The sequence below is a fragment of the Octopus sinensis genome, linkage group LG9 (assembly GCF_006345805.1).
Source record: "Octopus sinensis linkage group LG9, ASM634580v1, whole genome shotgun sequence".
NCBI lineage: Eukaryota > Metazoa > Mollusca > Cephalopoda > Octopoda > Octopodidae > Octopus > Octopus sinensis.
In genome coordinates, this window is record NC_043005.1 from 1,707,652 (window position 1) to 1,731,302 (window position 23,651).

At 37.7% G+C, this 23,651-nt stretch overlaps 1 protein-coding gene across 1 annotated transcript in view; it reads left to right on the forward strand.

Annotated features, from left to right (window-relative positions):
• The window catches only part of LOC115215758 (succinate--hydroxymethylglutarate CoA-transferase), a 61,610-nt gene that overhangs the window by 20,278 nt on the left and 17,681 nt on the right, over positions 1-23,651 (forward strand). The window contains exons 2-7 of the mRNA XM_036505721.1: positions 6,791-6,860; positions 10,666-10,739; positions 12,880-12,965; positions 15,599-15,649; positions 18,648-18,768; positions 22,427-22,518. Of these exons, the coding sequence (XP_036361614.1) occupies positions 6,791-6,860; positions 10,666-10,739; positions 12,880-12,965; positions 15,599-15,649; positions 18,648-18,768; positions 22,427-22,518 (494 nt within the window). The remainder of the gene's footprint in view (positions 1-6,790; positions 6,861-10,665; positions 10,740-12,879; positions 12,966-15,598; positions 15,650-18,647; positions 18,769-22,426; positions 22,519-23,651) is intronic.

The following is a 23,651-nucleotide window of genomic DNA, read 5'->3' on the forward strand; positions in this document are numbered from 1 at the left end:
ATCGGACATAACGTTTAGTGCCCCTGATGTCTTAGCGGCGATAAACGAAATAAAACACAATTCAGCAGTAGGCCCTGATAGGTTCCCTGCTTGTGTCCTGAAGGTGTGTCGACACCAACTTGCATCTCCCCTTGCTAATCTGTGGAGAAACTCACTGGATGCTGGCTATATTCCAAAAAACCTTCTGTCCCAGTCTGTTGTCCCAGTTTTCAAAAAGGGAAACAAGTCCCTTGCAGTGAACTACTGTCCGATCTCACTCACCTCTCATATCATCAAGGTATTTGAGAGGGTGGTGAGATCTCGAATAACCCAATTTATGGAAAGCAACAGACGGCTGATCTCCAACCAACATGGGTTCCGTAATGGAAGGGACTGCCTAACGCAGCTCCTGCATCACTTTGAGGACATTTTGAGAGCTTTGGGAGAGGGCTCCAACACTGATGTCACCTACCTTGATTTCAGTAAGGCCTTCGACAGGGTCGATCACAAGATCCTATTGAAAAAACTATCCAACATTGGTGTCTCTGGAAAGTTACTGAAATGGATCAAGTGTTTCCTGACAGACAGATCTCAACATGTTGTAGTTGAAGGGGTAAAATCAAGCCCAGCCAAAGTCAGTAGTGGCGTTCCGCAAGGCACTGTGCTGGGCCCACTTCTTTTCATCATTTACATTAATGACATTAATGACATCATCAAGCACAGCAACATAAAAATCTTTGCAGATGATTCCAAGCTACAGAAGGTCATAAATGAGGCGAGTGACCGGACATGCCTTCAGTCAGATCTACTGGCTGTTATCCAATAGGCAGAAAAAAACAATATGCTGCTGAATGAGGATAAATTTGAGTTAATCCACTTTGGAAAAGAGTTTGCCCTGAAACTCCCATACTCCCTTCCTTCAGGTGAAACTCTCATGGCATCCAACAATATCAGAGACTTGGGAGTAATTGTGGACAACAACATAAGCTGGGCCACTCATATAAACACCAAAGTTGACATGGCCCGCAGAATGTGTTCCTGGATTCTCAGAACTTTCCAGTCGAGAGATATCCACACCATTATCCTTCTCTTCTCCACTTTTGCCAGACCCCACCTTGAATACTGTTGTCCACTGTGGTCTCCCCACACAATACAAGGTATCATAAAAGTTGAAGCACCCCAAAGGGCAATCACAAAAAAGATAGATGGCATGACAGGCCTCGACTATTGGGGTCGACTAGAAAAGCTAAAACTCTATTCTCTCCAACGTCGTCGTGAGCGCTACATCATCTGCATGATGTGGAAAATATTCCATCAGCATTGCCCAAATGATGTTGGCATCACCTTTAAGGTACATCCAAGGCTTGGGCCCCGTGCCATCCGCCCAAAACAAAAATCGCACTCTCATCTCATAACAACAATACGGCACAATTATTTCACCTCAATTGGCCCCGCTCTCTTTAACATTACACCAAAACACATTAAAACAGAAACTGACCCTATAGGGTTCAAGAAGTCTTTGGACAGATTCCTTCAAGAAATCCCGGATAAACCCCCTACACCCGGATATGTCTCTGTAAACAATAACTCTCTACTTGAGTGGGCCATAGTGCCCAAATTCTGACTTGAAAGACTTCACCAGGTGGTGCTATTAAGTTAGACATGGCCTGGGCCAATAATGGCTGAAACCTATCAAAGTATCAAAGTATCAAAGTATCAAAGTATATACATATACATATATATATGGGTCCTGCTCATGCTAGTATGGAAGACGGACATTAAATGATGATGATGATGATATATATATATATGAAATAGTAAAGGTGGCTGAAATCATTTTAAGACTGAAAAGGCTATAATTCTATATGTATGTATGCATGTGCATGGATGTATTCACATATATGTTTGTATGTGTGTGTGTATGTATGTATTACGTATGTATGTGTGTGTGTAATATTTATATATATATATCATCATCATCGTTTAACATCCACCTTCCGTGCTGGTAAGGGTATCACCAAGGAGTTGTGAGTGGTGAGAATCTGGGTATATAGAGGGGGGAAGGGATGGGGGGAAGCAGTGATGCAATGAACAGGGTAGTGAGGACTGGGTGGGGGAGTGGGGGTGGGGAATGCTGTAAGTGGTTAGAACGTGGGTATGTAGGGGTGGAAGTGGACAGGGGGAAGCTGAGTAGGACCAATTGGATTGGGGAGGGGGAAATAATGGTTGTGTATGAAGAGGAAAAAGAAGAGAAGAGAAGCAGTTTGGGGAGCAAAGTGGATGGGGTGGATGTAGTTTGGTTTGTTGAGGATTAGGATGTGTGAAAGTCTTATTGTGGGACAACGCTTCTAGAATGGGTCTTCTCTACAACCTCATATCACCAGACCTTTCCGTCCAGTATTATTTCTTTCGTGAGTCCGAACATCCTGTGACCAGTCCTCACCACTTCATCCCATGTCTTCCTGGGTCTTTCTCTTCCGCAAGTGTCAGGTATATATATATATATATATATATCATCATCATCATCTAGCGTCCGCTTTCCATGCTAGCATGGGTTGGACGGTTCAACTGGGGTCTGTGAAGATGGAAGGCTTCGTCAGGCCCAGTCAGATCTGGCAGTGTTTCTACAGCTGGATGCCCCTCCTAACGCCAACCACTCCGTGAGTGTAGTGGGTGCTTTTTACATGCCACCCGCACAGGTGCCAGACGGAGCTGGCAAACGGCCATGAACGGATGGTGCTTTTACGTGCCACCGGCACGGGGGCCAGGCGAGGCTGGCAACGGACACGAATGGATGGTGCTTTTACGTGCCACGAGGCCAGTCGGAGCGGCGCTGACAACGGTCAAGAACCAGCGGTCAAGACCGCTGGCAATGGTCATATATATATATATATATATTTATACATGTATATGGAGGACATTCATAAGCTTGAAAGAAACGAAGCCAGTCTGTTTCACTGGATGTGCAATGCCAGTGTGCATGTTCAACAGCGTGTAAGCATCTTGAGAGAAAAGTCAGGCATGAGGGGCATCAGGTGTGGTGTGCAAGAGAGACGGCTGCACCAGTATGATCACGTGATGTGTATAGATGAAGACAGCTGTGTAAAGAAGTGCCAATCTCTAACTGTGGAGGGAACCTGTGGTAGAGGTAGACCCAGGAAGACATGGGATGAGGTGGTGAAGCGTGATTTTCGAACTTTGACCCTCACAAAGGCAATGGACTAGTGACCAAGAACTTTTGTGATGTGTTGTGCTTGAGAAGACCCGTCAAGACAAGTGAAGTCATGGTAATGGCCAATGCTGGGGTCACGTAGCTGGCACTCATGCTGGTGGCATGTAAAGAGCACTTTTCGAGGATTGGGAATCACAAATGCAAAGTGGTTGAGTTTCTTTCAAGCGTTGGGCCTCAGGGAGGCAAAGTGGCTGAGTTCCTTTCGAGTGCTGGGCCTCACGGAGGCAATGACCAAGACCTTTGACATTATGTCGCACTTGAGAAGAAGACCCATCAAGCCAAGAAAAACTGCAGTTGTGGCAGATACTGGTGTCACACAAATGACACTCATGCCAGTGGCACATAAAAGCACCCATTACACTTTTGAAGTGGTTGGCATTAGAAGAGCATCCAGCCTTAGAAAACCATGCCAAACTGGGGTCTGGTGTAGTCCTCCAGATTACCAGCCCTGGTTAAACCATCCAACCCATGCCAGCATGGACAACGGATATTAAATTATGATGATGACAATAATGATGAGGATAATGATGTATAAGTATGTATGTATGTATTTTTGGGTATATATATATAGATATCATAATCGAAAGGCTCTGATTTATAGTGCCTTGAGTTGCTCATTTCTGAATATTCAAAAAGTATTTGGAGAATAAATATTCAAAAGAAAACCAGGCTTGGTTTCCCAGAAGCTGTTTGGAAATGAGCAACTCTGAGCCCTGGGAATTGGAGGGTTTCATTGAAAGCTATTAAAAATTACTCTCCATTTGCACTGAGTTCTGTAATTTATTTTTTCGAGTGAATTTTCTGTCCAATTACCCTCCAACATGGTTATATGATTTTGCACTAATATATTTATATATATATATATATAAATATGCATGCATATATATATATATCATCATCATCATCATCATCATCATCATTTAACGTCCGCTTTCCATGCTAGCATGGGTTGGACGGTTCAACTGGGGTCTGGGGAGCCCGAAAGCTGCACCAGTCCAGTCAGATCTGGCAGTGTTTCTACAGCTGGATGCCCTTCCTAACGCCAACCACTCCGAGAGTGTAGTGGGTGATTTTATGTGCCACCGACACAGGTGCCAGACGAGGCTGACAAACGGCCACGCTCGGATGGTGTTTTTATGTGCCACCGACACAGGTGCCAGACGAGGCTGGCAGACGGCCACGCTCGGATGGTGTTTTTTATGTGCCACCGACACAGGTGCCAGACGAGGCTGGCAGACGGCCACGCTCGGATGGTGTTTTTATGTGCCACCGACACAGGTGCCAGACAAGGCTGGCAGACGGCCACGCTCGGATGGTGTTTTTATGTGCCACCGACACAGGTGCCAGATGAGGCTGGCAAACGGCCACGATCGGATGGTGCTTGTTACGTGCCCACAGCACGGAGGCCAGTCGATGCGGTACTGGCTACACACATATATATATACATATATATACTTTATTTAAAAGCAGCAGAAACTCAGAGTAACAGGTTTTGTTGAATTTCTGCTGCGTTTAAATAAAGCATATTACTCTACCCCTGGTATTTGAGTACTCTTTTTTTCCACCTTGTTTCACATTTACTCCGGTATATACATACATATATATATATATATACATATATATATATATATATATATATATATATATATATACATATACTAGCAGTATTGCCTGGCTTTTGTGCTCATGCGTTCTATGCATGCGTGAATTAAGCTAAACTTGGATGAAGTTCAATCAAAATTCAATTATTTTGGTTTTAAAATTAAGCATTTAATGCCCTCTATTTTTACGCTTATGTGTTCCATTTCCTCAATAGGAAGTACGTAGAAGCGTTTCATAAATTTTTGTTGATCAAATAATTGCATTGTTGAATTATTCTTTTAGATCAGCATTTCTCAACAGAGATTTCTGGGGAGAGTTTCAGGGAGTCGCTGGCGATGTATCGTGATGATCAAAAATCCGGCCTGCTAAAATTTGGTTAAAGTGATTCAAACTGCATACTCAACGCAAAATGGTCACATTTAATTCAAAGCGTTAAAAATGTTATGAAAACAATTGTTATGTGTTCACAAAGTCCAAACGATTAATACGAAAAACCCCTCCAGGCTGCATCCCGAAAATTCATTTCTTTGCCAATTTCTACGATGTTTACGGCAATTTGTTTCTATGTCTTGATTTTTTTATTTTTCATGCAATTTACGCATGCTTGCATGCGTGGTGAACACAGTTCACGTCAAACAGCTGACTGAGTAAGGTTCACTGTTCAATACATGGGATAAGGCCTAAACAAACACATTATCGATTTTTGCACTTGCGAGATGAATTTTGGAATAGAAATAGTGCAGTTCAATTTTCATTCTCCTAAACTTTAAGTGACCCATTTTTGGTGGTTCTACGATTTGTTTGCTAGGAGGAGATGTGCCGGGAAGTTAAACACACAGACACACAAGTTGAGTTTTATATATATAGATTTCCCCTATCCCCTCACACCACTCTCACTCCACTCGCTATCTTATGTCATTCTATCACTCAGCCATTATTTCTTCCAAGGGAGGCTACTCCCTAACATTGATAGTTTTTCTAGAGTTACCTCCTTCAATGCTCAAACTTTAATCTATAATCTATAAGGCCTAAACAAACATCATCGATTTTTGCACTTGTGAGATGAATTTCGGAACAGAAATAGCGCAGTTCAATTTTCATTCGCCTAAACTTTAAGTGACCCATTTTTGGTGGTTCTATGATTTGTTGGCTAGGAGGAGATGTGCCGGGAAGTTAAACACACAGACACACACACAAGTTGAGTTTTATATATATAGATATATATACATACATATATATATATATATATATATATATATATATATATATATATTATATAATATATATATATATATATTATTTATATATATATATATAGATATATATATATATATACATATATATATATATATATATAATATATATATATATATATTATATATATATATATATCTATATATATATATATATATTATATATATTATATATTATATATATATATATATATATATTATAATATATATATATATATATATATATATATAGATATATATATATATATATAATATAATATATATATACATATATATATATATATATATATATATATATATATATATATATATATATGCTGAAGACAATGTATATGAGCATTCAGCTTTCACCGAATGACCTGCACAAATGATTTGTTTATTGTGATCAAATGGTCATGCTGCAGCACATTAGCTCACTCCCTCATTTAAATTGATGTCTGAACAGGTGCACACAGGTATGCCATGAGTCAGGTGTCAAAGTGATAGCAGAGCAATGTGAGATGAAGTGTTTTTCTCAAGAACACAACGCACTACCTGGTATAGGAATTGAAATCAGGACTGCTTGATCACTAGTGCAACACCCTAACCACTAAGCCATGTGTCCTACACCCCCCCCCACACACATGTAAGGTCACTGTGATTAACTTAGAAGAATATGAAAATAAATATTGTACGTTTGTGTCTCGAGTTGTGTGAAATGATTTTGTGAATATTTCTTTTTCAGGGGGAAAGAATTCCTCACGGCAGTGTCGGCAACAATTCCTTTCTGGTGTCAGAATTATTGACTTAACGAGGCAAGTAAATAACTCTTTCACAATTGGTGTGTCTCTTGCATGGTGCCACGGCCACACAGCACCATGAAATGAATAGCAAATACTGAAAAAGTGGGCTTTGAAATGATGGTCTCTCTCACTCTCTCTCTCTCTCTCTCTCTCTCTCTCACACACACACACACACACACACACACACACATACACATTTGTTTCTGTACTTACAAATTTTTTCACTAAGATAAGATAAAAAAAAACCCTGCAGCAAATACTCTTCTCTTTGCAGTGTCCAAGAATGGCTAGAAACAAAGGCACACATTTTTGCTTCAATCATCCTTACTTTGATGACATGAAATCTAGTTTGCTGAGATTTATCACACCAGCAAATGTATTGTTGTGTAATACACACACATGGAAAGAGAGAGAGAGTGAAAGGAGAGAGAGAGAGAGAGAGTGAAAGGAGAGAGAGAGAGAGAGAGAGAGAGAGAGAGAGAGAGAGAGAGAGTGAGAGCTGTTGTTGGGTAGTAATCTGGAGAAATACTCAATACAAATATAGTTTATTGAAGCCATCCCAGTGGTTTCTTATGTGGCATTTTGCTCTAAACTGTGTGTGTGTGTGTGAGTGTACCATGAGCTTCTTTCAGTTTTTGTCTACCAAATCCACTCACAAGGTTCTGGCTGACCCAGTGCTATAGTAGAACACACTTTCCCAAACTGCTGCACAGTGAAATTGAACCCAAAACCATGTGGGTAGGAAGTAAACTTTTTAACTTTATGGCCATGCTGTACCATTTATTAACTGGTTATAGTTAAATGACCAATCCAAGATTCTGCCTTCCAACTCATCTTCCTAATGACTTTGGATAAACATTTTGTATGAAAGCTAGTCTAGATCTTACACTACAGAATGATGTGCCTGCTGTGGATTTGAATGTAAAACCTATCTACAGTTTCATAAATCCATGTCCAGTGTCTGAATCCATTCAACTGGTTTATCTCTCAACTCAAGGACATGAGTGACCATTACTACCTTTAATATACAAAACAGCTTCTGCTCTATCTCTAGACTTTATTATTATTGGTTTTACTGCCCTGTGCAAAGCATCTGTGTTGGTGCCACACAACAAACACCTGTGCTGGTGCCACATATAAAGCGCCCAGTACACTCTGTAGAGCAGATGGTATTAAGAAGGGCATCCAGCTGTGGAAACCATGCCCAAACAGATAATTGAAACCTGGTGCAGCTCTCCAGCCTTGCCAGCTCCTGTCAAACCATCCAACCCATGCCAGCAACCCGAAACAGACATTAAATGACGACGATGATGATGATGATGATTAACATCTGTTTCTATAGTTTTTGTTCACAAGACATTTGGCCCCAGTGAATGCGTTTCCCCAGGAAAGGTTTCACCCAATGAAGGACTTTCCCCAGGGGAATATTTTAGGGTTCAGCTCCAATGAAACATTCATAAATTATATGATGTTCCTTTCACCCTGCCACTCCCACTTTTATACATCCAGGGGGCAGGGGGTTGGCATCGTTGGCACTTTCTGCACCGTTTTTAGCAACACCCATCCCAATGAAAAGAAGGACACGGGTTCATGTGTGGTGGTGGAGGTGGTGGTGGTGGGTGAGGGGGTGGGGAGAGGACAGGTGCTTGCTGGTGCACGAGTGTGTAAATAGTTGTGTGGTTGTGTTGCAATGCTTTTATATATTTATGTAAAATGATGAGTGCTTTGCGTTTGTGTGTGTGTGTGATGTGTATGTGTATGTATGTATCTGTTTATAAATGTGTATGAATGTGTATTTTAAATCTAGTTATAAGTTTTGAATTAATGTGTGTATAAGTTGTATGCTTGTGTGTATGTGTATGTGTGTGCGCACTTGTATGCATGTGTGTGTGTGCGCACTTGTATGCGTGGGAGGAAGTGATGGTGTGGGTGGGCGCGGGAGGAGGGAAGGGATGCTGACATTCAAGATGAGAAGAAGTTGGGAGAATTTCAATGATTCGATTAGCATTTCAATGTGACCTTTGACTTTTGACCTTCTGTTTACCAAAAATCATGTTGACATTAATTGTCCAGCTGACAGAAACAGTTAAGGCAGAAATTTGACTGTGTGTGTGTGTGTGTGTGTGTGTGTGTGTGTGTGAATGCTCCCCACTATGTGGGCGGTATTTTGTGCAGTGCATGTTGAGGTTTTGTGTGTGTGAGAGGAAGAAATAGTGAGACATAAATGCAGTTAGAAAAAGTTGGAGAAGAGGTGGGGGGTGGAAGAGGTGGGGGTGGAAGAGGTGGGGGTGGAATAGTTGAGAAAAATGCTAAGAAGGAGGGAGAAAGAGAAAAAGAATCAAGTTAGGATGGAAGAAAGCTGAATAACAAAGATAGTAGTAGTAGCAGCAGCAGCAGCAGCAGTAGTAGTACTAGTAGTAGTAGTAGTAGTAGTAGTAGTAGTAGTAGTAGTTGCAGCAGCAGCAGCAGTTGATGATGATGTAAAGGCTGAGTGTCCTGTTGGGGATGCAGTAGACACCATGCATGTCCACCTTTTGACACTCTTGATACCAGCTGTCCCCTTGAAGACCCTGGACTCCAGGTGTCCATCCCTCTTTGACCTTTGGTCAAAGTTTGCTGCTTTACCACTACAAGGTGAGGAAAGAATTGTTCTTAAACGGGAGAATGTCACTTTAGTTTTCCTTTCATGGAAATCTGCTGATGTAGCTTTGGCCCATGCTGGAGCATAAAATATAAGGATGTTAATTAGAAACAATTTGAAAGCCTGATTTTGAAGGGAGCAGAACTGATGGCTGAACAGAAGGGAAGGGACTGAGTTGGGATTGGTTGTGAAGGGTTTTGGAAACTGGGAAATTTTAGTTTGATTTCACTCAAATAATTCTTTGCTGTTAATTATAATACTTAAGTATGATGGACCCCCTAAGCTCTGGAACAGGGGAGGCCGGGTTCAGGGGATGCTCTTGTTCTCCCCTAAAATATTTTGTGATGCAACGAAAACACTTTGAACATCCTGGGTGGATCTGGACTCACAACCCCTCAAGTAAATTTCCTTCCTGAACTTATGGATGGACCCCACAAGAATGCCTGTTGTTGTGATGTCATGTGACATAGTTGTATTAATCTTGTTGGATTGGTGACAATAGCTAATTGGCATCAGACATGGAAGGCATCAGACAAAATTTTTTGTGACATTTCTTCCAACTTTTTATGTTTTGAATTGGCATCCTACCAAGATCAACTTTACCCTTCATCTTTCCAGGGTTGATATCACAAGTACCAGTTGCACATTGGGGTTGATGAAATTGTCTTAATCCTTCCCCTGGAATTGCTTGCCTTGTGCTAAAGTTTGAAATTATTATTCCTATTATTATTATTATTATTATTATTGTTATTATTATTATTGTTATTATTATTATTATTGTTATTATTATTATTATTACTACTATTATCATCATTCTTCTTCTTCTTCTTATCATTATTATCATTCTTCTTCTTCTTCTTCTTCTTCTTCTTCTTCTTCTTCTTCTTCTTCTTCTTCTTCTTCTTCTTCTTCTCCTCATTATTATTAAGTCAATGATCTGGCAGAAGTGTCAGCATGTTGGACCAAATGTTAAGTGGCATTTCTTTCAATCTGAGTTCAAATCACCAAGATTGACTTTGCCTTTCATCCTTTTGGGGGTCAATGAAATAAATACCTTTTGGTCACTGGAGTCGATGTAATCAACTTGACCCACCCCCCGAAATTGCTGGCCTTGTGCAAAAATTTGAAACCGTTATTATTGTTGTTATTTTTGTTGTTGTTGTTGTTATTGTATAGAATCCTGGCTGGTCCTTACTGTACAATGATTCTGGCAGATATGGGAGCAGAAGTAATTAAAGTGGAGAGACCAGGTATGTTTATGTGAGTTTGTGGAGGTGCAAGCGTGGGTCTGTGGTAAGAGGCTTTGTTTCCAGCCACATGACTCCAGGTTCAATTCCACTGCTTGGCACCTTGGGCAAGTGTCTTCTACTATAGCCTTGGGTCAACCAAAGCCTTGTGAGTGGATTTGGTAGACAGAAACTGAAAGAAGCCTGTTGGATATATATATATATATTTGAGTGTCTTTGTGTCTGTTTGTCCCTTACCACTGCTTGGCAGCCAGTGTTGGTGTGTTTACATCCTCATCACTTAATGGTTCAACAAATGCGACCAATAGAATAAGTACCTGGCTTGATTATCAGGTCTTTACTGATAACGTCATCATTACGCATATCATTACTGTATTGCTATTGTGACATTTGTGAGTCCTTATTGGGATGTTGTTATTCACTGTGTCCTTACAATGTCATTACTAACTGTACCATTATTCTGTCCTTTGTATAGAATTAAATAATTGGTTATTTTACTCTTTTACTTGTTTCAGTCATTTGACTGCGACCATGTTGGAGCACCGCCTTTAGTTGAGCAAATTGACCCCAGGACTTATTCTTTGTAAGCCTAGTACTTATTCTATCGGCCTCTTTTGCTGAACCGCTAAGTTACGGGGACACAAACACACCAGCATCAGTTGTCAAGCGATGTTGTAGGGACAAACACAGACATACAAACACACATACATATATATACATATACATATATACAACGGGCTTCTTTCAGTTTCCATCTACCAAATCCACTCACAAGGCTTTGGTCAGCTCGAGGCTATAGTAGAAGACACTTGCCCAAGGTGCCACGCAGTGGGACTAAACCCAGAACCATGTGGTTAGTAAGCAAGGTGCTTACCACACAGCCATTCCTGTGCCTATTTTAATATGATTAAATAAAATGATTAATGTAAAAACTAATGTCTTTATAATTACTGTCATTACTGACAATTTAATTACTAATTAAAACTTTATTATCACTGCTCAAGATGTTTTTATTGAGTTGTTACTGTCTCACCATTCAATATATCATTATCTGCTATGTCATCACCATATTCTTACTCACTGACTTATTACTGTGTAATTACGGTTATTTGTGTGTTTTAATGCATTATTAATATCAAATGTGTCATTACTGCTATATTATTGTCTCTCATTATTGTTTCATTATCGACTGTGCCATTATTCTATCATGTTGTTATACATCATTACTATGTTATTACTGATTCTGCGCTTATATACTCATCCGTTAGCATCTCTATCATTACAGACTGTTTGCTATAAATGCTGTTATGCTTCACACTCTCTTATATCATACATAATCATGCTGTATACTTTATTATGCTATACTCCCTGTTATACTATGCACCCTTGTTGTAACTTTTGACTCTTGACTCTGCCATTCTCAACTCTATTTTAACTGTGTTTTGTCACTGATTCTTTGTTTCCCATTCCTATTATTCACAGTCTTCATGGCTGATTCTGTTGTTACCAATTCTATTCATACTGTTGTTGTTCAAATGCAGACCTTGATAATAGGCACTCCAACCACGACCATCTTCCCTTTGTTTCAAATTGTAGGATATCTAAGACTACATCATAAAATATGTTTCCACTTTTTCAGATGGTTGGTTGTAATTTCAAGGAGATTTAGCTACTACTGTTAGCATCTCAAGTGAACGCATAGAGCCTTCCTTATTCATCCCTAGTGGTCCTCTTTATCCTAGTTCTGTCATTACCGATGTCTCTAGTATTAATTTCATAATTATGAACTGTTTTAATGACTTTTGTGGCTACAAAACGATTAGAACCAACTGACTGTTATTACAAATTTTGCTACTACCTGTGTTGTGGTTGCTGTTGTTGTTGTCATTATTATTATTATGAAGGTGATGTTCTGGCAGACTCATTAGCATCCTGGACAAAATGCTCAGCAGCATTTCATCTGTCCTTACATTTTGAGTTCAAATTCTGCCGAGGTTGACTTTGCCTTTCATTCTTTCAGGGTCAATAAAATAAATACAAGTCAAGAACTGGGGTCGATGCAATCGACTTACCCAGCTCCCCTTGTGCTAAAATTTGAAACCCTCTTCCTCCTCCTCTTCTTTTTCTTCTTCTTCTATCGAAGGTTGTGGAGATGACACAAGGACATGGGGTCCACCATTTCGAAGTTCAGAGAGTACCTACTTCCTCTCGGTCAACCGGAATAAAAAGGTTTGTATTTGAGAGTGTATATCTTTCTACTGGTCTGCCTAACTGCCTGTCTGTAATGAGCAGGTAGATTAGAGATGGAATTAATGCAAAAGGAGGCTGCTTTATCAAAGATCTCTTTATATGAGAACAGGTTAGAGGTTCTGTTATGGATAAAATGTCTGGGTGGTAGGAATATTACTTGATATTTCTCAGTATTGCAGAAAGTTTAAGGCTTTAAGATGTGTGATTTGATGGAGATTGGATTGCTATGTCGAGAAGGTTGAGTGACCATGTAGGAATTCCTTTGTTTGAAATATACCAGGAAGAATGCTTAGGCAGAAAAAAGATCAAGGAACCAAGTAGAGCTTATCTTACTGACTTGAAATACCAATGCAGAAAGTTTTGTCAGCACTCTATCAGTTTTGACAATGAGGCTTCCAGTTGATCCAATCAAAGGAAAAGCCTGCTTGTGAGAGTGAAATTAATGTGCAAGTGAAATTAATATGTAGTTCTCAAGGAGATTCAGCACGACACAGAATGTGACAAGGCTGGAGAGTGTGTGTGTCAAAGATAGATTGGTAGGTAGTGTTGTCACCATAGTAACTAAGAAGTTTTTATTAAAAATGCTGCAATTTTAAGTGTAAGTCTGTCAATACAACACATCACAGACTTCAGAAAAAAAAAATATATATATCTGTAAGTCAAATTTAAAGTTAAAGAATTAAGCAGCTCTATATTTAAGAGATGAGGAATTATGTACATTATTTAATTTGACAGATATTTGTCCTCATCTTGTTTGTTGTAATATGTTTCGACTGATATACCATCCAGCCTTCATTAGGCGTCTTGGGGAAATTTTGGACCTGGATTCTCATTACTAAGGTATTTTTTGATGTTGTTGTTATTATTATTATTATTGTTCAGGTCACTGCTTGGAATTGAACTCGGAATCTTGGTGTTAGTAGCCCACGCTCTTAACCACTATGCCATATGCTCACGGGCATATGGCATAGTGGTTAAGAGCATGGGTTACTAACACCAAGATTCTGAGTTCAATTCCAGTCAGTAACTTGAATTATAATAATAATAATAATAATAATAACATCGAAAAATACTTTAGGAATGAGAACCAAGGTTTGAAATTTCTCCAAGACACCTGATGAAAGCTGGAGAATACATCAGCTGAAACGTTGTGTTAACAACAAACAAGATAAGGACAAATATCTGCCAAATGTAAATAATGTAAATAATGTAAAGAATGAAGGTTTTGAAATTATTCATTAAATGCAGTATGAAAACCTTGCTTCAGGGTCAGTCATTGGTCGTACGTCTGTGGAGCAGATTCACCACTTATGGCTGCCAGGTGTCATTAGTGATATTTTGCATTAATCGTTGGATCGACTTACAGGAATTCCACGCTCCATCTTCTCTATTAATCTTTAATATATATATATATGTATATTTATATATACAATAATATGTTACATTACTCGATAGTCAAGATAAAACTCTGAGTTTCAGATGCCGAAGTGGAAATCCACAACACCATCTCTTCGGTTATCTGGCTATTTGAAAACGCTATGAAAAAATACCGTTATACGAAGGGAAATTACTGTGTTATAACTCTGCTTGCCTGCGTACTTATACATCGCTCGCATTTTTCGTCATAAAAATGATATAAAAATACATAAAAAATATATAAAAAATATATAAAAATATATATAATATTCTTGGGACATAACATAGAAAGCATGTTCTATCTGTTTTCTTTAGGGGACCAAAAACGTAACAGAAATTTAGTCACATGTGGGCATGATCCGAAAAGTTCTGTCCTTGTGTTTAGACATGTAGTAGGGTCTAAGCTGCTTTTCCAGATAAGCCATCTCTCCATGTCGCATAGACTGCACCTTCCGCTGCCGTTAGTATAGGGCTTACATCTGGCCAAAATCTTCCAATGTATGTTATAATCGACACCTTTATCTCTTAAAGACCAAATATGATTAGATAATTGTGTTGCTTTTCTTTTGTTCCAGTGCCTAAAGCTCAAAGTGTGGTTATTGAACCTGGCCTTGAAGTTACCCTCTGTAAGGCCCACGTATTTCTTCGTCGAAACAATTTATATATTTTTATATATTTTTTATATATTTTTATGTATTTTTATATCATTTTTATGACGAAAAATGCAAGCGATGTATAAGTACGCAGGCAAGCAGAGTTATAACACAGCAATTTCCCTTTGTATAACAGTATTTTTTCATAGCGTTTTCAAATAGCCAGATAATCAAAGAGATGGTGTTGTGGATTTCCACTTCGGCATCTGATATTCAGAGTTTTATCTTGACTATCGAGTAATGTAACATATTATTGTATAGATAAGTTTCCTCTATTTACATAATATTGAGGTCTCTTTCTTTCTTTTGTTATCTTACCGTTTTACTAATATATATATATATATATATATATATATATATATATATATATATACTGTGCTATAGTATTATTATACTTTTACTATTTTTAACTATAGTATTGCTATACTATAGTGTTTCTAGGCTGTAACTATAGAACATATCTACACATTTTTAGCTCCCCCACCCCTACTGTGTGTATTGACAGAGGTTTTTGGAGTTTACATAAATGGTTTTTCTTGGCAGAGTATTGCTGTTGATATAAAGACACCTGAAGGCAAAGATTTAATCAGAAAGGTAGGTTGTTGTTATTGGACTTCTTTCTTCCACTGTCTTTACTTAGGAAGTAAGTTATGTGGTGTTGACTGGGATTTGTGCAACAGTTGTTAGGAGTGCAGCTGTGTGTGTGTGTGTGTGTGGTTTTAGTTGAATGTTGTGAGTTGGTGTGACAATTGTTTTTCTGTCAACTTAGAGTGACAAATCATCACTGAACCAGTCCAAGTCAGAGGTCCAACACACAAGCCACCCATAACAGCCAGACAAACACGTGTGTAGTGTGCTGGGTGTCTTTTGTGATCAGTGTTTTTTGTTATTAAGTATTTTGAATGATGTTTCTGAATAATTTACATCAGTGGAGTTTCATTGATTCACTGTATGGACAATGATGGCAATGACGAAGAATAAACATCCAAACAGTGTCTTTGTTTGGATTCAGAAGCAGTTTCCTTGGTGATGTGTACATCTTTGACTAATATACATGCACATGCATACACAAATGCATGTATGCTCATATGTGTGTGTGTGTGTGTGTGTGTGTGTGTGTGTGCTTACAAATCTGAAAAAATGTACTTGATACAAAGTGCAATATATGGATTCAAAGAACCATGTGGCTCTCGGAAAGCTCCTTTACTGGACTCTGCTAACAGATCACATTATATTCCAATAAACTGCTCTCCATCAGTTATGATGATGGGGGTTCTAATTGACCTGATCCGTGGAACAGCCCTCACATGAGATTTATGTGCAAGTGGCTGAGTACTCCACAGACATGTCTACCTTGTCTGGGAGATTCAGCATGACACAATGTGACAAGGCTGGCCCCTTTGAATTACAGGTACGACTCATTGTTGCCATCTGAGTGGACAAGAGCAATAAAGTGAAATAAAGTGTCTTGCTCAAGGACACAATGCACCACCAGGAATCGAACTCACAACCTTACAATTATGAGCCAAATACTCTAACCACTAAGCCACTGACCTTCACCTAATAATCCAATTTGAAGGAGTTTAATGCAGCTGAAATCGAGGAGATCCGATCGATGAAATGATTTCATCAGGAGAATAAAAAAGCATAAAAAGTCAGGAGGCATGAGGGGTGGGGGAGGGGTGGAGATTAATTTAACGATGGAATGTCATCGTTAGGATTACGGTCGTTTATTGTAGTGTTTGTATCTTTATTAAAATCTCTGATTAACAATATTGTTGTTACTCAGAGTTTTGCATTGTTGCATTTCATTGCAATAATGGACAACAACAATGTAACACTGAGTAGCAGATTAGTTTAATCTAATTATTTAAGCAATGCTAATGAAGTTATAGTTCATTAAATTCTGATACTACCAACACAACCTATTTCCATTTTTTTTACAGTCTGACACCACCACCACCACCATTGCCACCACCACCACAACCAATGCCAATAGTATTGCCTCTTTTATTCTTGGCCATTGGATTCCCTAAACTCATTAAGCAAACTTTAAACAAGACCTAAAAAAAGGGAGTTTCCATCTACTCACCCAACCGACTCAAGAAAAAGACCAGGTCTTCTGTTATAAACTCCTTATTGTCTTTCAATTAAGGGCCACATGTCTTCTAGTTTTAAAGATTTGGTAAAAGGGATCCACTATAACAGCAGTGGTGATGGTGATGATGGTAATAGAAGGGCATGTTTGAGCAACCATTTCTGTGCCATGCATGTGCTCAAGTAAAGGTAACCAGGGTTACTCAATAACAACAACATCATCATCATCATCATCTGATGTCCGTTTTTCATGCTGGTAAGGGTTGGACAGCTTGACAAGAGCCAGCAGGCTGGAGAGCTGCACCAAGCTCAAGGCTTCTCTTCTGACATGCTTTCTACGGCTGGACGCCCTTCCTAATGCCAACCCCTCCAAGAGTGGACTGGCTGCTTTTTGTGTGGCACTTACACAACAATTACAAACTATAAATGTCTCAATCCTCTCGCCCGCCCCCCCTCCCCATTTCAAGTCAATCTCATTTCCCCTTTTCTATTTGGCCTGATTTGGATAATGGAGATTTGGGTCCCACATCTTCCTCTCCCAGTTAATTGATTTGATTCAGTTTTGGGAAACGATAGTTGAGATTAAGTTGGGGGTGGGGAACTGGTTAGAGTAACATGGATATGGTAGACATAAGTAGTTGGTGGTGGCAATGGTGGTTGTAGTGGTAAGGATAATGGTAATGATGATGTTGAGTGCTAATAAGGACCGTGTTAATCTTCCATGAAATTTAAATCTAATCTTATCAAATTTTTGAAATAAGCAAAATGTTTACATTGTCACCTCATCTAAAGTAACAACGTAGACATCTTCATCTCTTGCCTCACCCCACCATTTACCCCTTATTTAGAACTCTGAAACTAACATTCATGCACAATTGTGCACACAGACAACAGTACAGGCTTGCTTACAGACATCAACAACAACACTATCGTCAACATTTAACATGTTTTTCTATGCTGACATGGGTTGGAGGGAGCTGGTGAACCAGAGGACTGTGCCAATGCGTTTCTGACATTCCATCCATGACCTCTCAGATGACTATTCAGTCTTGTTACAGATCTGCATGGTTTGATGCATAAATAGTAGACAAAAGCTATAACTTTCACTGGAGTGATCGAATCAGTTTGTGAGATAAGATCCCTGTGAACCATTGTGTGTCACTTCAAACCTGACGTCCACATGCAGGCCCTTTCACACATGACACACTTTGAATCCCTTGGTCTACGAAGACGGACATTGAATACTGTTGATCTTCCATGGGACTTCAGATAGTTGACTTACCAAACCTTAGAAAGGAGTACACTGCTTCATGTTTCTCTCTCTCTCTCTCTCTCCCTCACACACACACACACACACGTACATCACAAAGGACTTTAGGAAAACCATGATCATAAGTTTGGTCCCTCTCATTTCCTTTAATGAATATAAGTCTTCATGTTTTTTTGTAAGAAATTATATCCGAAGACAATGAAACAGTCTTCTATTTTCCACCAGCTTGCCCAGACCAGTGATGTGTTGGTGGAGAATTACTTGCCTGGGAAACTAACTGAAATGGGTCTTGGTTATTCAGAAATGGCTAAGATTGCCCCACACCTGATATATTGTTCCATTACAGGTAAGCTTTCTTAATGACCTCCCCCATATCATCTTTTAATTTTAAATATTTCAGTAGATAACCTTTCCTGTATATTCTGTTCGGTAGTTACAGGTGAGCTTTCTTGTTGACCAAATTTAATCTTGTATCTTCAGATATTATTAGGAAGATTATCAGTTTCTATGTGTTTACAGATGTAGTTCTGACTGACCAAATATCTTGTTGGCTCTTTCATAAGTCCCACTCATTTGGTCAACTGTTTCTTAATAGCAAAACTCTTTTGAGGACCAGTTGTGGTCTCAGTTGATCAGACCAACAACCAAACAATACATCAACACTTCTGTTACCCTAATTCAGCTTCATTTTTAAAATAATGAAGACTTTAATAAAATAACTTTGTCATCATTAAAAGAATCTATACAGATATCCTTATCATCACGCCACAGCTCCTTTCGTCCTCACTGCCCATATAAAACTCCTCTGTCTACCTCAGGGCACCATACTGCTCACTTTGAGAAGCACCATTTTTGGGCATTGATTCATTAGAGATAAGTTTTCTGACTGATCCAACATAGTCTCAGGTATTCAGACCTGGCTAAGAGTGTCCTCTCTCCATCTTGGTCTGCTATAACTTTAAGTATGGGTTCTTTGTAAACTGACGTTGCTATGGTACACACACACACACCACACACACACACATATATATATATATATATATAATATATATATATATATATATATATATATATATATATATATACACACATATATTTATATATACATTAGGTCATCAAGTAGGAAATTTGTAGTAAGGTCCATGGTAAACTTTGACAGCTGCTCATTTTGCACCATTATTATATTTCGAGAATCTTTATTTTTTGCTAGAAAGCTGACACATCTATTTCTTTATTCTAACTCCATTTGCACTTTATGAAGTATTTATAAATCGTTTTTTGCTATTTTTGTTTAGAGATGGATAAGTCAGAAATTTGTACAGTTTTGAAATATGAGTTCTTTCTTGGAAATACAGCATCACAAACAGCTCTGAATATTAATGGAGTATTTCGTTCTAATGTTATTACACAGCAGACAGTATCAAATTGGTTTGCAAAATTTCATTCTGGTAACTTTGACCACACAAATGAGCAACGCGGTTGACCAAAAACAAAGGTGGATAATGACGAACTGAAAGCCACCGTTGAGTCAGATCCATCTCAAAGTGTCCGTGAATTATCGTTGTTGTTTAGTGTTAGTAAGCAAACAATATTGACTCACCTAATTCAAATTAGTAAAGTGAAAAATTTAGATAAGTGGGTTCCACATGAACCCAATGAAAATCAAAAACAGCAACGTTTGGAAGCCTGCATTGTGCTACTTTCTCGTCACAAAAATGAATCATTTTTTAATCGAATTGTAACATGTGATGAGAAATGGATCCAATACAACAACCGTAAACGTCCAGCAGAATGGTTGGACAAAGACAAGCCACCAAAACACAGTCCAAAAGGTAAAATTCATCAAAAGAAGTTGATGGTGTGTGTTTGGTGGTCCGGCACAGGTGTGATCCATTATGATTTCATTAAATCTGGCTCATCAATCACGGCTGAGGTATACTGCAGCCAACTGGACCAAATGATGCAGAAACTTACAAAAAAAAGCAACTCAGATTAGTCAACAGATCCACTCCTTTTTATTGCAAGACAATGCCAGACGACACATCGCAAAAATGACATTGGTGAAACTACAGGAGTTGGAGTTGCCAGTTCTCCATCATCCACCATACTCACCTGATCTTTCCCCCACTGACTACCACTTCTTCCAAAATTTGGATAACTTTTTGATAGGAAAAAAAGTCCGATGATGCTGTAAAACAGTCCTTCCAAGATTTTATTGACTCTAGATTGCCAGGCTTTTACAGTTCCAGGCTGGACAAGCTACCACTGAAATGGCAAAAGTATATTGACAATATGGATGTATATTTAGATGAATAAAACTATTCTTTATATCTATAAAACATTAGCAGACTTGTTTCTTTTCTACAAATTTCATACTTGATGACCTAATATAATAATAATAATAATAATAATAATAATAATAATAATAATAATAATAATAATAAGATGAGAGAATAGAGAGGTAATTAATAAATTATTGTTTATTAATTAAAATATTGATAAACATCCTTTACAGCTGTTTCAATTCAGACCCTCAGAAAATTAATCAATTAAATCAAAAATTATTTGAAAGAGATTCAACTTTCAAATAATTTTAAATTTAATTAATTAATTTTAAAATTAATTTTAAAATTATTTGAAATAGATTACATTTTCAAATAATTTTTAATTTAATTAATTAATTTTAAAATTAATTTTGAACATTATTTGAAAGAGATTACACTTTCAAATAATTTTTAATTTAATTAATTAATTTTAAAATTAATTAAAAAAATTATTTGAAAGAGATTCAACTTTGAAATAATTTTCAATTTTATTAATTAATTTTAAAATTAATTAAAAAGAAATATTTGAAAGAGATTCAACTTTGAAATAATTTTCAATTTTATTAATTAATTTTAAAATTAATTAAAAAATCATTTGAAAGACATTCAACTTTGAAATAATTTTTAGTTTAATTAATTAATTTTAAAATTAATTTTAAAAAATTATTTGAAAGACATTCAACTTTCAAATAATTTTTAATTTAATTAATTAATTTTAAAATTAATTAAAAAAATATTTTGAAAGAGATTCAACTTTGAAATAATTTTAAATTTAATTAATTAATTTTAAAATTAATTAAAAAAATATTTTGAAAGAGATTCTACTTTCAAAGGACAGCAGCAGCATAATGGGGCGAGAGGATGGGGCTGAGGGGAAAGCCACACTGCTGCTAAAATCTGTGACATACACACAAGCATTCTCACACAGATACACAGATACACAGATACACACATGTACGCATGCATACACACACACTCATACACACAGACACACACAAACAAGGACACAAATGCATAAGGATACACATCTTAGAATAACAGATTGGAATAAGTGGAGCAAGAACACTTGTAAAAATAAAAAGTGTCACTGAAGAGGTCACAGATGTGTGGCGAAAGATTTTCGGACAATGGACATGAGTTAAAATAATAAAATAAGAACAGTAATAAACGAGTGAAGAAAAAATATATAAAAAGAAATGACCATCTCGAAATACAAGAAAACCTGTTTCAACACAGGATTTCACATCAGGAATCTTGCAAGAGACAAATTGATGATGATGATGATGATTGATATACACATATATATATACACATATATACACATATATATACACATATATATACACATATATACACATATATATATATACATACATAAATATATATATATATATATATAATATATATATATATATATATATATATATATATATATATATATATATATATACATATATATATATACACACACACACATACATATATATGTATATAGGCCTGTCTCTCTGCTTTGTCATTGGGTTATCTATCCACCTGTATATCTGCCAATTTATCTGTCCATCTGTTTAGTAGCCAATGGCCAGTTACTGACCATTCACCTGATATGACATCAACCAGTCACTTATATCTCTTGCTGGAGACTTGCTTTCTGTTATTATCGTTCAGTTTCTCTCTCTTCAGGTTATGGCCAGTCCGGTCCATATGCCAAGAGACCAGGTTATGATATTATCGTGGCTGGAATTGGTGGTTTAATAAATGCCACAGGACCAAAGGTGAGATAAGATCTTTTTATAATCCTTCATGCTAGAATTAATGTTTCATTAACCCTGAATTCATTTCCCCCAGGGACTTCCAGGGGCTCATCTACAGAGCTGAAAGGACACTGTTCTTTTATATCTCTGACGAATCCATGGCAGTAACATCAACAACAAGGAGAATTCTTCCTAATTTTGGCACAAAGCCAAGCATTTTGAGGGGGTGGTCCAAATCAATTACATTAACCCCAGTATTTGACTAGTACTGAAAGGTAAAGTTGACTTCAGCAGTATTTGAACTCCTCTGCCAGCTTCTTTCCTTGATGATAAGGATTGCTTATAATAAACTCCATCTCACAAAAACAAAGGCATTTATAATACTAAACTTAAAACTCTGTTTGTTTGTGAGTTCTGAAGACAGAAGATTGTTGTAATGTATTGCCTTGAAGATGAGGCCCTTAGCCTGGAATCAGCTTTTGGGGACTGCAAATCTTGAAACAATGGATTTATTGCTTTGTACAGCAAAGAAGTTTTTTTTGTCATTTATGAAATGGAGAAAATTCTAAATGGTGTCAACACACACATGCACACACACACACACACAAAAATTTTTGTTGCTTTTCCAAAAACTTTCATTAAGACAGAAAAGTAATTTTCTGTCATTCATGAAATAGATTCATACATGAATGACCTCAACAGATACACACACACACACACACACACACACTTGATATATGTATGTACCTCTCTTTCACTCTTTTTTTCTCTCTCTGTGCACCTTTGTATCTTCTCCCTCCACCTCTCTGCTTGACAACTGGTTTTGGCCTGTTTGGTAAAAGAGACCAAAAGAATAAGTACGAGGCTTCGACAAAGCACTGTGATGCCCCAGCATGGCCACAGCCCTATGACTGAAACAAGTAAAAGAATGAAAGAATGCAGAGATAGAGAGAGAGAGAGAGGAGAGGAATGAAGTATTTTTGTTAGTGTTTCTCAAGACTTTCAAATGAAAATCCTTTCCTGTTTCTGTTTTGCAATCCTCCATTTTGTCTTTTTTTCCTCCTAAATAAGAATCGATGGCTGCTCTTTCTTCCGTTTGCTGACTCCTGATGATGGCAAAAATATTTACTTTGTCAAAGGCAGCTGTTTTCTCA